The following is a 14,657-nucleotide window of genomic DNA, read 5'->3' on the forward strand; positions in this document are numbered from 1 at the left end:
TACATGTGGGCAGGGCCCACGGAGGGGCTGGGCAAGTGGGGTGGCCACCTGTTGGGACCATTGCTGTAGTGTGCTGTGCGTCCTGTGTGCGCTGGACAGGTTGTGCCTACCTGTCTGAGAGCAGGATGGATGGGAGCGGGCCACAGTGGGCAGGCAGGGCTTGGTGTCGGCCGGTGGTCCTGCGAGGTGGGGGTAGCTGACAGTGGTACTGATGGGCATCTGTCCTGAGGGGCAATGTGCCAGTGTGGGTGCTGAAGGCCGCAATGCACGATTCACTGTTCAGGGTGCGCTCTGCACTTCCCCTGCTGTGGGGCAGCATCTGAAATGGGTGTACTGAGGTGTGCCAGCACCTGGTGGGCCACTGGCTGTGCTGTGCCACACCCATCCTGTTGGTGGGGTGGCTGGAGTCTGAGGGTTCCTGGGGGTGGGGGATGGTGGTGCTCTGAATATTAAAATGTACACAGTGGGCAGACTATAGAATGTGCAGCCAGAAGCCTTCTTTGCAGGACGTGGCAATGGCGGTCCATGCCCGCCGGACAACCCAGACCCTGGGGAAGAGGGGGATCACTTTTCTTTTTCTTACCTCCTCTCCCTCCCTCAGCAGCCAGGCCCTGGTCCCCATTTCTGTTAATAATAATAATAGCAATCTTTATTGTCACAATTAGGCTTACATTAACACTGCAATGAAGTTACTGTGAAAAGCCTCTAGTCGCTACATTCCGGTGCCAGTTCAGTACACGAGGGAGAATTCAGAATGTCCAATTCACCTAACAAGCACGTCTTTTGGGACTTATGGGAGGAAACTGGAGCACCCGGTGGAAACCCACGCAGACACAGGGAGAACGTGCAGACTCCGGACAGACAGTGACCCAAGCCGTGAATTGAATCCGGGTCCCTGGCGCTCTGAAGCAACAGTGCTAACCACTGTGCTACCGTTTAAAAACCACAAGTGAATCGTGCCGGCGTCACTTTCGCCTAGTGGAGGCAGAGCATCGCGGGAGGCCGGAGACTAACAGGTCGGGCCCCTTAATGATATATTAAACAGTGCTACTGTATGTTTTGCATGCCGCACAGGTGTGGAGCACATTCACGCGGCTAACGAGGCACCATTGGACACCTGGCGTCGACCTCTATTTTCGATTGACAATTTTCTGCCGGACCGTGATTCACGATTCCGGCATCGCTGGATGGAGAATCCCGCTGGGGCAGCACAGTAGCACAGTGGGTAGCAGTGTTGCTTCACAGCGCCAGGGTGCCAGGTTCAATTCTCCGGCTTGGATCACGGTCTGTCCGGGGTCTGCACGTTCTCCCGGTGTCTGCGTGGGTTTCCTCCGAGTGCTCCAGTTTCCTCCCACAAGTCGCAAAAGACATGCTGTTAGGTGAATTGGACATTCTGAATTCCCCCTCCGTGTACCCGAACAAGCGCCGGAAAGTGGCGACCAGAAGATTTTCACAGTAACTTCACTGCAGTGTTAATTTAAGCCTACTTGTGACAATAAAGATTATTATTATATGTTTTTAAGGAATTAGATATAGCTCTTGGGGCTAAAGGGATCAAAGGACACGAGGGGAAAGCAGGAACAGGTTATTGAGTTGGATGATCAGCAATGATCAGAATGAATGGCAGAGCAGGCTCAAAGGACTGAATGGCCTCCTCCTGCTCCTATTTTCTATGTTTCTGGACCAACAAGGGCATCAGATAACATTTAAAAAAGGAGGATTAGTGGAGCAGTTAGGTTTGTAAGAACAATGTGGTAACTTTCTTATTTAGTGGTGCCAGTCAGAATGAACAGATTTATTAATTATTCTATTTTACAACTTGGTAATTTGAAAATGTCTGGGCCAGGACCATTAACATGAGGCCAGTGCATACATGTGCACTGATTATAATAAAAATGCTTTACCTCACCGCCATCTGTGATCTCCGACCCCTTCGAGCAACTTGCCGATGCTTAATCATAATGTTCCAGGGATTCTGCAAAACAGGGAAACGTCCCAATATCGTCACAACATCGTCTCCAGCATCAAGCCCCATCACCAAAACCACTGTCCCGGCGGCGTGACCCCGGCCCCCACACCAGGCCCCAGCCCTCACACCGGGCCCCGGCGGCAAGACCACGGCCACCTCACCGGGCCCCGGCGGCGTGACCCCGGCCCCCACACCAGGCCCCAGCCCTCACACCGGGCCCCAGCCCTCACACCGGGCCCCGGCGGCGAGACCACGGCCACCACACCGGGCCCCGGCGGCGTGACCCCGGCCCCCACACCAGGCTCCAGCCCTCACACCGGGCCCCGGCGGCGAGACCACGGGCACCACACCGGGCCCCGGCGGCGTGACCCCGGCCCCCACACCAGGCCCCAGCCCTCACACCGGGCCCCGGCGGCGAGACCCCGGCCACCGCACCGGGCCCCAGCCCTCACACCGGGTTCCGGCGGCGAGACCACGGCCACCACACCGGGCCCCGGCGGCACGTCCCTGGCCCTCAGCGGCGGAATCCCAGCCTTCACACCAGGCCCCGGCGGCATGACCCCGGCCCCCACACCAGGCCCCAGCCCTCACACCGGGCCCCGGCGGCGAGACCACGGCCACCACACCAGGCCCCGGCGGCATGACCCCGGCCCCCACACCGGGCCCCGGCGGCGTGAACCCGGCCCCCACACCAGGCCCCAGCCCTCACACCGGGCCCCGGAGGCGTGACCCCAGCCCCAACACCGGGCCCCGGCGGCGTGACCCCAGCCCCAACACCGGGCCCCGGCGGCGTGACCCCGGACCCCACACGGGGCCCCGGCGGTGTGACCCCGGCCCCCACACCGGGCCCCGGCGGCGTGACCCCAGCCCCCACACCGGGCCCCGGCCCGCACTCCGGCCCCCACACCAGGCCCCGGCGGCGTGACCCCGGACCCCACACGGGGCCCCGGCGGCGTGACCCCGGACCCCACACCGGGTCCCGGCGGCGTGACCCCGGACCCCACACCGGGTCCCGGCGGAGTGACCCCGGACCCCATACGGGCCCCGGCGGCGTGACCCCGGACCCCACACAGGGCCCCGGCGGCGTGACCCCGGACCCCACACCGGGTCCCGGCGGCGTGACCCCGGCCCCCACACCGGGCCCCGGCGGCGTGACCACGGACCCCATACGGGGCCCCGGCGGCGTGACCCCGGACCCCACACCGGGTCCCGGCGGCGTGACCCCGGCCCCCACATCGGGCCCCGGCGGCGTGACCCCGGCCCCCGGCGACGTGACCCCGGCCCCCACACCGGGCCCCGGCGGCGTGACCCCGGCCCCCACACCGGGTCCCGGCGGCGTGACCCCGGCCCCCACATCGGGCCCCGGCGGCGTGACCCCGGCCCCCGGCGACGTGACCCCGGCCCCCACACCGGGCCCCGGCGGCGTGACCCCGGCCCCCACACCGGGCCCCGGCGGCGTGACCCCGGCCCCCACACCGGGCCCCGGCGGCGTGACCCCGGCCCCCACACCGGGCCCCGGCGGCGTGACCCCGGCCCCCACACCGGGCCCCGGCGGCGTGACCCCGGCCCCCACACCGAGCCCCGGCGGCATGACCCCGGCCCCCACACCAGGCCACAGCCATCACACCGGGCCCCGACGGCGGGATCCCAGCCCTCACACCGGGCCCCGACAGCGGGATCCCAGCCCTCACACCGGGCCCTGGCGGCGGGATCCCAGCCATCACACCGGGCCCCGACGGCGTGACCCCGGCCCTCACACCGGGCCCTGGCGGCGGGATCCCAGCCCTCACACCGGGCCCCGACGGTGCATCCCCGGCCCCCGATGGTGCATCCCCAGCCCTCACACCAGGCCCCGACAATGCGACCTTGGCTACATGGGCCCCGCAGAACACCCTCAACCCCGCACCAGTCCCTGCGGTGCCCCTTCGGTTCTACACTGGGCCCTGTAACGCTAATGTAGAGGCACTTCTGAGGTACTCAAATAGGGTTTTGTATCTGCCTTCATTAAGGAATCTGCCGTGTGGTAATAAAGGAGGTAGCGGTGTCTATATTGGATAGGATAAAAATGGATGATTTACTTCAATGTGTGACAGTCTTCAAAGTATCAAAGTCGCCAGTCCAGGTGAGATGTATTCTAGTTTACTTTAAATTCATTTATGGGATATGGGCATCGCTGGTGAGGCCAGCATTTATTGCCCATCCCTAGTTGCCCTTCAGAAAGTGGTGAGTTGCCTTCTTGAACTGCTGCAGTCCCTGAGCTGTAGGTACACCCACAGTGCTGTTAGGGAGGGAGTTCCAGAATTCTGACCCAGCGACAGAAAATACAAAAGAACTGTTATTTTTAAAAAGAGAAGAGATAAATATGTAATGGCAATAACAGAATAGCAATCTTCTATTGCACTCAATATCAAAACTTTTAAAAACAATATAAAACCCATAATAATAACCAAAACAATAACACCAACAGAAGTATCACAAGTTGCCACCACGTCTGTGACAGTACTCCCAGTTCTATCATTTCCCTACATTATTTACATTAGTGTAATATATATATATTTTTTTAAGCATTCTTATTGTATTTTTAACATTGTGATAAAAATTAACAACTTTACATTTGTATTGACAATTACCACCAGAACCTATCACATTGTGTATTATTACGCAAGTTTTCCTGGGGAGTGGGCTGGAGAGAAAGAGGTTCTGCTCCCCGTTGAGTTCTTGAGGGAGGTTAGATAGTGCACCTTCCTGATCAGTGTCCCCTCTAGCAAATTGCCTTCCTCCCCGTTTCCCCTCTGCTATGTGCAAGCTCCCTTTCATCTCTGCCCCCACCTTCCTATACTCCCGCCCCCCCCCCCACCCCCGAGAACTTATCTGCTCACCCCCCTTTCCATTTAGTTGGCAATTGCGAACAGAGCTGAAAAGAGGTTTGTGAACTTTTCCCCTTACCGGGAGTTTTATTTTTTCCAGTTTCAGGAATTTGGCCAGGTCCGAGAGCCTTTCTGAAGTCCTGGTTGGCACTGCTGACTTCCAGCCGAGCAGAAGTCTCTGCTTGGTGATCAATGAGACGAAGGCCAGGGCATCCACCCCCTTCCCTGTCCAGAGCTCTGGATGCTCTGACACCTCTAAAAACATCACAGATGGGCACGGCTCCATCTCGACTCCCGCAACCCTGGACATGGCCTCAAAAAAGGCAGTCCAGAACAAGTGGGCGTGGTTGGCACACCTGACATCGCTCACACTTATCATCCACCTCTATGAAGAACGCGTTCATTCGTGCCTTAGTAAGGTACACTCGTGCACCACCTTGAGCTGCATCAGGCTTAGCCAGAGAGGAGGTCAGTTGATCTTGTGCAGCACATCGATCCATTGTCTTCCCTTATCTCACGGGGCCTCACGGTAGCATGGTGGTTAGCATCAATGCTTCACAGCTCCAGGGTCCCAGGTTCGATTCCCGGCTGGGTCACTGTCTGTGTGGAGTCTGCACGTCCTCCCCGTGTGCGCGTGGGTTTCCTCCGGGTGCTCCGGTTTCCTCCCACAGTCCAAAGATGTGCGGGTTAGGTGGATTGGCCATGCTAAATTGCCCGTAGTGTAAGGTTAATGGGGGGATTGTTGGGTTACGGGTATACGGGTTACGTGGGTTGATCATTGTTCGGCACAACATCGAGGGCCGAAGGGCCTGTTCTGTGCTGTACTGTTCTATGTTCTATGTTCTATCTCCGTGCTCAGCTCCTCCTCCCCCCGGTTCTGTCTGTTTGCATCCAGCCGGGTCCTGATTTTTTTCTGAGTCGTCCCCTAACCAGTTCAGCCCTACCATTGTGTCCAGAAATGTGTGTCCGGGTCTCTGGGGGAAGCTTTGTGCCTACTTGTGGAGAAAATCGCACAGTTATAGGTACCTGAGCTCATTCCCTGTCGGGAGTGGAAGTCTTTTTGAGAGTTCCCCAGGGTCACCAGTCTAACGTCCACATATATGACCTTCACACTCAGTGTCCCTCTGACCTCCCTCCATGTTCCAGATGTGGTGCCTATCCTCCTCCGTGTGAACCTAAAGTTTGAAATGGCACCCGAACTGGTTCCATGTCCTAAGTGTGGCCACTACCACCAGGTTCCTTGTGTGTGTGTGTGTGTGTGTGTGTGTGTGTGTGTGGGGAGTGGTGTGGCGGCCAGCGCTCAGGAGCGACGTCTCCGCGCAGGAGGCCTCCTCCATTCAGACCCAGTCCACCTCCGGTTCCCCAGGTACCTAAATTTTAAATGGTAGTTCTTCCAGCTCCTTCATCTCAGGGGTTCACCGGGAAGATTTGCCTCTTTCCCAGGTAACCTAAGAACCCTGTTGTCTTTCCCAGCTGGCTAGGGGGTCCGACACATAGAGAATCAAGTCATCCACATAGAGCGAGACTCTATACTCTCTGCCGCCTCTCTGAATGCCCATCCACACTCCTCCTCGATAACCAGAGTCCAGATTTAAGGCTAAACAATCAGAGACAACATGAAGAAGTGTGTGTTTCGGCAGTGAGTGGTTAGAATATGGGATATACTGCCGAGAGGCCAGTAATTCCAGAACAATAGCAACCTTTAACAGGGAATTGGCTAAATACTCAACAGAGAAAATAAATACAGGGGTATGGGAAAAGAGAAGTGAGATAAACTGGATAGTTCTATGAAAGATGCAGCGCAGATCAATGCGGCAAACGGCTTCCTTGATGCTGTATTAGAATTCCATAGAATTCCTACAATGTAGGAGGCCATTCAGCCCATCGAGTCTACCCAAGCCCACTCCCGCCCTAGGCCCGTAACCCTACCTAACTTGTACATCTTTGGACACTAAGGGGCAATTTAACATGGCCAATTCACCCAACCCGCACATTTTTGGACTGCGGGAGGAAGCCGGAGCACCCAGAGGAAACCCATGCAGGCACGGGGAGAAAGTGTAAACTCCACACAGTCATCAGAGGCCGGAATTGAACCTGGGTCCCTAACGCTGTGAGTGTGTGTCACCCCTCTTGTGGTGAGTCTTTGCAACTCTCTTCCTCAAAGGGTGGTGGAAGCATAGATAGATATTGGGGTGAAAGGTGATTGTGGATAGATGGAAATGTGAGGATAAATGGAAATGTGGAGTTGAAGATACAACCAGATGAACCATGATCTCATTCAATGACGTAGCTGGCACAAGGGGCAGAGTGGCCAATTTTACTCTTTGTCAGTGTGACAAATAAATGTTCCATCTCCCTTGCTTGCACAGGAAGGTGCTATGGGAAGGGGGCCGAGGGGAGTGCAGAGTCTGTTCCACCATTCAATTAGATCATGACTGAACTGATATGATAATCCTCAACTCCACTTTCCCACTTATCCCCATAACCCTGATTCCCTTACTGATTGAAAATCTGTCTATCTCAGCCTTGAACTTACTTAACGAATCAGACTTTACAGCAAAGAATTCCACAGATTCATCTACCCGGTCAAGCCCCCTCAGAATCCTATATGCCTCAATAAGGTTGCCTCTCATTCTTCTAAACTCCAATGAGCAAAGGCATAACCTATTTAACCTCTCCTCATAAGATAATCCCTCCATACCTGGAATCAGCCTAGTGAACCTTCTCTGGACTGCCTCCAATGTCACTATATCTTTCCTTAGATTTTTTTTTAAATTTAGAGTACCCAATTAATTTTTTCCAATTATGGGGCAATTTTGCGTGGCCAATCCACCTAACCTGCACATCTTTGGGTTGTGGGGGCAAGACACATGCAAACACGGGGAGAATGTGCAAACTCCACATGGACAGTGACCCAGAGCCGGGATCGAACCTGGGACCTTGGCGCCGTGAGGCAGCAGGGCTAGCCCACTGCATCACCGTGCTGCCTTATCTTTCCTTAGATAAGGGGACCAAAACAGTTCACAATATTCCAGGTGTAGTCTAACTACTGCCTTCATGGGTCGGCAGAGTGGTTGGCATTGCTGCCTCCCAGTGCCAGGGACCTGGATTCAATACCGGTCTTGGGTAACTGTCTGGGCGGAGTTTGCACAGCCTTCCACTGTCGGCGTAGGTTTCCTCCGGGTGCTCCAGTTTCCTCCCGCAGTCCAAGGATGTGCAGGTTAGGTGGGGGTTGTGGGGGAGTAGGCCTAGGTAGATTGCTCTTGCAGAGGGTTGGCACAGACTTGATGAGCCAAAAGGCCTCCTTCTGCACAGTAGGGATTCTATGATTCACGACCCTCAGAGAAAAAATTCTCCTCATCGCTAAATAGGCAATTCCTTATTTTTAAACAGTGACTCCCTAGTTCCTGATTCTCTCAGAAGTGGAAACATCCATCCTGTAAATACCCCTCAGAATCATATATATTTTAATCCTTTTACATCTTGCGTTCTCACTATCCAAGGCTCCAGATATCCCTTCCAGCTGAAACAGCAATTTTCTTGTACTTCTTTCAATTTAGTGTACTATATTCGCTGTTCACAGTGCCATCTCCTCTACAAACGCAGATTGGCTGACTGCTTGGTGGAGTGCCCCCCATTCGCCCCAAATGGCCTGTCATTTTAATTCTCCATCTTTTTCTTACACTGACCTCTCTGTTCTTGATCTCCTGCAGTGTTCCAATAAAGTGCAACATAAGCGCAAGGAACAACACCTCAACTTTCTATTAGACGGGTAAGCTTTCCACATTCAACAATGAGTTCAATTCTTTCAAACCTCAATCTCTGCCTCCATTTCATTTTCGGTTTTATCTCGCTTTCCAGTGGCTGCTATTCTGCCATTCGCACCACTGCAAGACGCATCCTTTGGTTTTTTTTTTACTTGTCCCATACCCACTCACTTTGGCCTTGGAACACAAAACCTTTTACATCTCTGCTGTCTTCTACCCTATTTAAGGAAATATATATAATCACAGGACGCAGGACAGAGGGGGTTTACCAGGATGATCCCAGGTATGGAGAGGCCTAGGTATGTAATACGAGGAAATATTAAACAGGTTGGGTCTGCACTCCTTGGAATTAAGAATTAGAGGCGATAGATTGAAACATAAATGATTCTTCGGGAGTTACACAGGGTAAATCTTGGAGGATCTTTCCACTCACGGGAGAGTATAGGATCAGAGGGCATAGTCGCAGAATAAGAGGCTGCTCATTTAAGATGGATTTGAGGAAGAATTTCCTTGCTCAAAGAGTGGTGAATCTGTGGAATTCTTTACCCTAGGAAGCTGTGGAAGCAGAGTCCTTCAACATTTTTAAGGCTAAGATTGAGAGGTATCAGGAGGAGAATTACAGCGATAAGGGAGGAAAATGGACGAAGGGAATGTTAAATCAGCCATGATTTTATTAATCATGGAATATACAGTGCAAAAGGAGGTTGTTTGGCCCATCGAGTCTGCACCGGCCCTTGGAAAGAACACCCTATTTAATCCCACACCTCCACCCTATCCCTGTAACCCAGTAACCCAACTTGCCCTTTCTTGGACACTAAGGGCAATTTAGCATGGTCAATCCACCTAACCTGCATATCTTTGGGCTGTGGGTGGAAACCGGAGCACCCGGAGGAAACCCACACAGACACGGGGAGAATGTACAGACTCCGCACAGACAGTGACCCAAGCCGGGAATCGAACCTGGGATCCTGGAGCTGTGAAGCAACAGTGCTACCACTGTGCTACTGTACACTGTGCCGCCCTAGCGGAGCATGCTCAAAGGGCTGAATGGCCTATTCCTTTCATCTACTAAAAACCCATTACATTTCTAACTTTTCCCAGTTCTGATGAAAGATCATCTGCCCAAAGCATTGACTCTGTTTCTCTCTAATCTACTGAGTCTTTCCAGCATTTTCTGCTTTTAAACCTCTTGCTTTGTTTTGAAGTGATCATATTAACTCGCATTGCTACTTGGTTCTTTGTGTGACTGTACCCCAAGATCCCATTTATTTTCAAAAAAGTTTTGAGGGCCTTCTGATTCTTCCTACCAAAATGTCACATCTGAACTGAAGATGCATTTGCCCATTCTGAAAGTTTAGTAATGGCTGCCTGTATTTTGTCATTCCTTTGTATTAACGACATCCCACAATTTGGGATCATCTGCAAGTTATGAAATTGTACATCTGATGCCAGGGTCCAAATTGTTCATGGAAACAATGAGCAGCAACAGTCCCAGCACTAATCCTTGTGGAACATCACTTCCCACCATTTGCCAATCTGAGTATTTAATCTCTACACTATTTCCTGTTTTTGGTATCAGCTTGCTTTTCATTCTGATTCTCTGCTGACTGTTTGGGGCTGCACAGTGGTTAGCACTGCTGCCTCACAGCACCAGGGACCTCCCTCCCGTTCTGCGTGGTTTCCTCTGGCTGCTGCGGTTTCCTCCCACGGTGCAGGTTAGATGCACTGGTCATGCTAAATTGCCCCTCAGTGTCCAAAGATGTTGAGGTTACGGAGGTAGAACCTAGGTAGCATGCTCTTCCGGAGAGTCAGTGCAGACTCAATGGGTCGAATGGCCTCCTTCTGCACTGTAGAGATTCTATAACTACATATGCCCCGACCTTAGTCATGAGTCTATTCGGTACCTCATCAAAGGCATTTTGAGAAAGCAAAAGTATTATGTCATTTAACAACCCTTATCTAACTTGTTATTACCTCAAAAGAGTTCAACAAGACTTAATGAAATGCAGAAACAATGAGGATAGAAACAGACTTCAGGAGAACATCGGCAGATTAAGGAAACGGGCAAACACAGGGCAGCTGAAACTGAATGTAGGGCAGCATAAAGTGATGCATTTTGGGAGGAAGCAGGAAGAGAGGTAAAATTCTAAAACAGGTGCAGAACAGAAGCAGTGGGGTAGCGGAGGGGGTGGGGGGTACACAGAGCTTTGAAGGTGGCAGGGTAAATTGAGAAGTTTGCTCAAGACCATATGGGACTTTGGGTTATATAAACAGAGACAGAAAGCAGAAAAACAAGATTCGAATGAGTTAAGTGTTTCTGCTGGAGGAGGCCTTGTAACCCAGAGAACACATAAAGAACAAAGAACATATCAAAACATTGGCAAAAAAACAACAGTGGGATCGATTTTTTTTTAAACACGGTGACTTGTTGCAATTTGGATTGATCTGCCGAATAATAGCAAAGCAGATTCAACAGTAACCGTAAAAACAAATTCAGTATACATTTCAAAATAAAAGCTTTGCGGGACTTAAGTGTTTGATGGGCAGTGTAGATGGAGCTTAAACCTGCATCTAACACCGTGCTGTACATTTCCTGAGAGTATTTGATGGGAACATTGTAGAGGGTGGATTATTCTGTTTCTAACCTTGCGCTGGACCTACCCTGGGAGTGTTGCATGGGGACAGGATATAGAGGGAGCTTTACTCTACACGTAATCCCATGCTGTACTCGGCCTGGAAGTGAGGGAGCTTTACCCTGTATCTAAGCTTGTGCTCTACCTACCCTGGGAGTGTTTGATGGGGTAGAGCGAATTTTATTCTGCATTTTTAATAATAATAATAATCTTTATTGTCACAAATAGGCTTACATTGCAATGAAGTTATTGTGAAAATCGTCTAGTAGCGAAATTCGGGCGCATGTTCGGGTAAACAGAGGGAGAATTTAGAATGTCCAAATTACCTAACAGCACATCTTTTGGGACTAGTGGGAGGAAACCGGAGCACCCGGAGGAAACACACGCAGACACGGGGAGAACATGCAGACTCCGCACAGACAGCAACCCAGCCGGGAATCGAACCTGGGACCCTGGCTCTGTGAAGCCACAGTGCTAACCACTGTGCTACCATTCTGCCCATCCTGTGCCTGTCCTGGGAGTGTTTGATGGGAATAGTGTAGAATTTTACTCTGCATCTAACTCTGTGCTGGTCCTGCCCTGGGAGTGTTGGATTGCGATAGAATAGAGGGACTTTTACTCTGTATCTAACACCGTGCTGTACCTACCCTGGAGTGTTTGATGGGGACATTGTGGAGGGAGCTTTACTCTGTATCTAATCTGGTGCTGTACCTGTCCTTTGGAGTGTTACACAGGGACAGTGTTGAGGGAACTTTAGTCTGTACCAAATCTGTTGCTATAGCTGCCCTGGGACTGTTTGATGCAAACAGAATAGTGAGGGCTTTACTCCCTGTCTAGCCCTGTGCCGTACCTATCCTGGGAGCATTAGAATGGGAGATTGTAGCGGGTGATTTATTATTTATCTAAGCTTGGTCTGTATCTGCCCTGGGAGTGTTTGATAGGGACAATGTAGAGGCAGCTTTACACTGCATCTAACCCAGTGCTGTAATTGTCCAGGGAGTGTTTGATGGGGTGAGTGTAGAGGGAGTTTTATGTTGTATCAAATCCCATGCTGTACCTGTCCTGAGAGTGTTTGCTGGGGACAGTGTAGAGGAGGTTTTACCCTCTATCTAACCACGTGCTGTACCTGTCCTGAGAGTGTTTGATATTAAAAGCGAGTGTATAAAATGGAAAGGTACTCCCCATGTCTGCGTGTGTTTCACCCCCACAACCCAATGGTGTGCAGGTTAGGTGGATTGGCCACGCTAAATTGCCCCTTAATTGGAGAAAAAATAATTGGGTACTCTAAATTTATTTTTAAAAGATACATAAATAAATCAAAGTGGAAAGATTTACACTGTCCGCACTTATATCTGTCAATCTGATAATCTAGCGTGTGCAATGTAAAGTGCAAGGACTCAGCGCACATATCGAGATCAGTGATACAATGTTCTCCTGTATGGAGGAATGATTCACTCACTGCACTGCACAGCCACACAGATAAGTAATGATCTGGTTTGAACTCTGGGTGATGCTGAGCCAGTGGATTGCTGCACGATGCCAAATGATAGATGTCTGATCCTGGTTTCAGTGTATTTGGCAAGAAGTGCAGAAACCATCCCAGGTTAACACTGCCAATCACTGCACACTCATTCTTGTGGAAGGCACTTGAATGTAAGAACTGGGCAAGGACCAGATCAGGCTATGAAGTACTCAGGCTGTCACTATTCAATGTCAGAGCTGTGATGCACTCCCAGTTGCACAGCCCATTGTCATTACTCACTGTCAGAGCTGTGAAGCAGTCCCAGGCTGCATAACCCGTCATTGCTCGCTGTCAAACCTGCGGAGCACTCCCATGTCGCACACCCATCATTGCTCGCTGTCAAACCTGTGGAACACTCCCATGTCGCACACCCATCATTGCTCGCTGTCAGAGCTGTGGAGCACTCCCATTTCGCACACCCATCATTGCTCGCTGTCAGAGCTGTGAAGCAGTCCCAGACTGCATCGCCCGTCATTGCTCACTGTCAAACCTGTGGAGCACTCCCATGTCGCACACCCATCATTGCTCGCTGTCAGAGCTGTGAAACAGTCCCAGGCTGCATAGCCCGTCATTGCTCGCTGTTAAACCTGTGGAGCACTCCCATGTCGCACACCCATCATTGCTCGCTGTCAGAGCTGTGAAGCAGTCCCAGGCTGCACAGCCCGTCATTGCTCGTCGTCAGAGCTGTGATGCACTCCCAGCTCACACAGCCCACCACAGCTAACTTCCTCAGCTTACACATGGTGCAAGGCCTCTTGAATGATGTTCTGGGGGTATCTGGCTCTTCGGTATCAAGAGGGAAAGAAAATCTAGCAGTGTACTGAGGTCAGCAACATATTTAAAATGCACAGCCCTATTCACCATGAAGAACTGTGCCTATCACAGCCTAGATTCCACTCCATCTCTCTTTCCTACTTTGAGACATTCCTTTAAACCTATCTCCTTCAACGAGAAACAGGAAGAGGAGGTCCTTCAGCCCCTCCAGCCAGCTCTGCCACTCAATTTAGATTTATCACATGTATTGAAGTACAGTGAAAAGTGTTGTTCTGCATCCAGTCCAGACTGATCGTTCCATACATGAAAAAACATAGGACATACATAAATACACAATGTAAATACATAGACATCAGGTGAAGCATAGAGTATAGTGTTACAACAGTAGAGAAGATGCGTGGAGAGATCAGTTCAGTCCATAAGAGGTAATTCAGGACTCTGGAAACAGCGGAGAAGAAGCTGTTTTTGAATCTGTTAGTGCGTGTTCAGACTTTTGTATTTCCTGCCCAATGGAAGAGAGAATAACCCAGTGGGAGGGGTCTTTGATTATGCTGCCTGCTTTCCCAAGGCAGCGGGTGGTGTAGACAGAGCGAATGGATGGGAGGCAGGTTCGCGTGATGGACTGGACTGTGTTCACTACTCTGTAGTTTCTTATGGTCTTGGGCTGAGCAGTTGCCATACCAGGCTGTGATGCAGCCAGACAGGGTGCTTTCTACGGTACATCTGTAAAAATTGGTAAGAGTCAACGTGGGCATGCCAGATTTCCTTAGTTTCCTGACGTACGTGTATCGGGAGTTGTGGTGAATGTATTCACCTAAGCATGAACTGTCTGTATAGTGCTGGGACCTATGACCTAGAAATGATAATACGGTCTACTTCCAGGTACTGTACCCGAACCCCAGTGGGCTCCGCCCTCCCCGGGGCGCTATATAGGCCGGCCACCTGTGGGTGGCATTCATTTGTACAGCAGACACTGGCAGGCGAGTTCCTGGATAATAAAGCCTTATATTCACTCGTTCTCACAGTCTCGCATTGAATTGACGGTATAACAATTTATTATCCAGAGACAGCACCATGGAAGCCGTTCTAAAGCCAGATAAACTCGAACTCAACGCACGAGCAACA

At 51.7% G+C, this 14,657-nt stretch overlaps 1 protein-coding gene across 2 annotated transcripts in view; it reads right to left on the minus strand.

The window, feature by feature from the left end:
- LOC119969354 (deoxynucleotidyltransferase terminal-interacting protein 1) overlaps positions 1 to 14,657 on the minus strand; it is a 93,984-nt gene that overhangs the window by 66,198 nt on the left and 13,129 nt on the right. For both annotated transcript variants that reach the window (XM_038802883.1, XM_038802882.1), the window contains exon 2: positions 1,905 to 1,975. In XM_038802883.1, the coding sequence (XP_038658811.1) occupies positions 1,905 to 1,975 (71 nt within the window). The remainder of the gene's footprint in view (positions 1 to 1,904; positions 1,976 to 14,657) is intronic.

The sequence above is a fragment of the Scyliorhinus canicula genome, chromosome 7, assembly GCF_902713615.1.
Source record: "Scyliorhinus canicula chromosome 7, sScyCan1.1, whole genome shotgun sequence".
Lineage (NCBI taxonomy): Eukaryota > Metazoa > Chordata > Chondrichthyes > Carcharhiniformes > Scyliorhinidae > Scyliorhinus > Scyliorhinus canicula.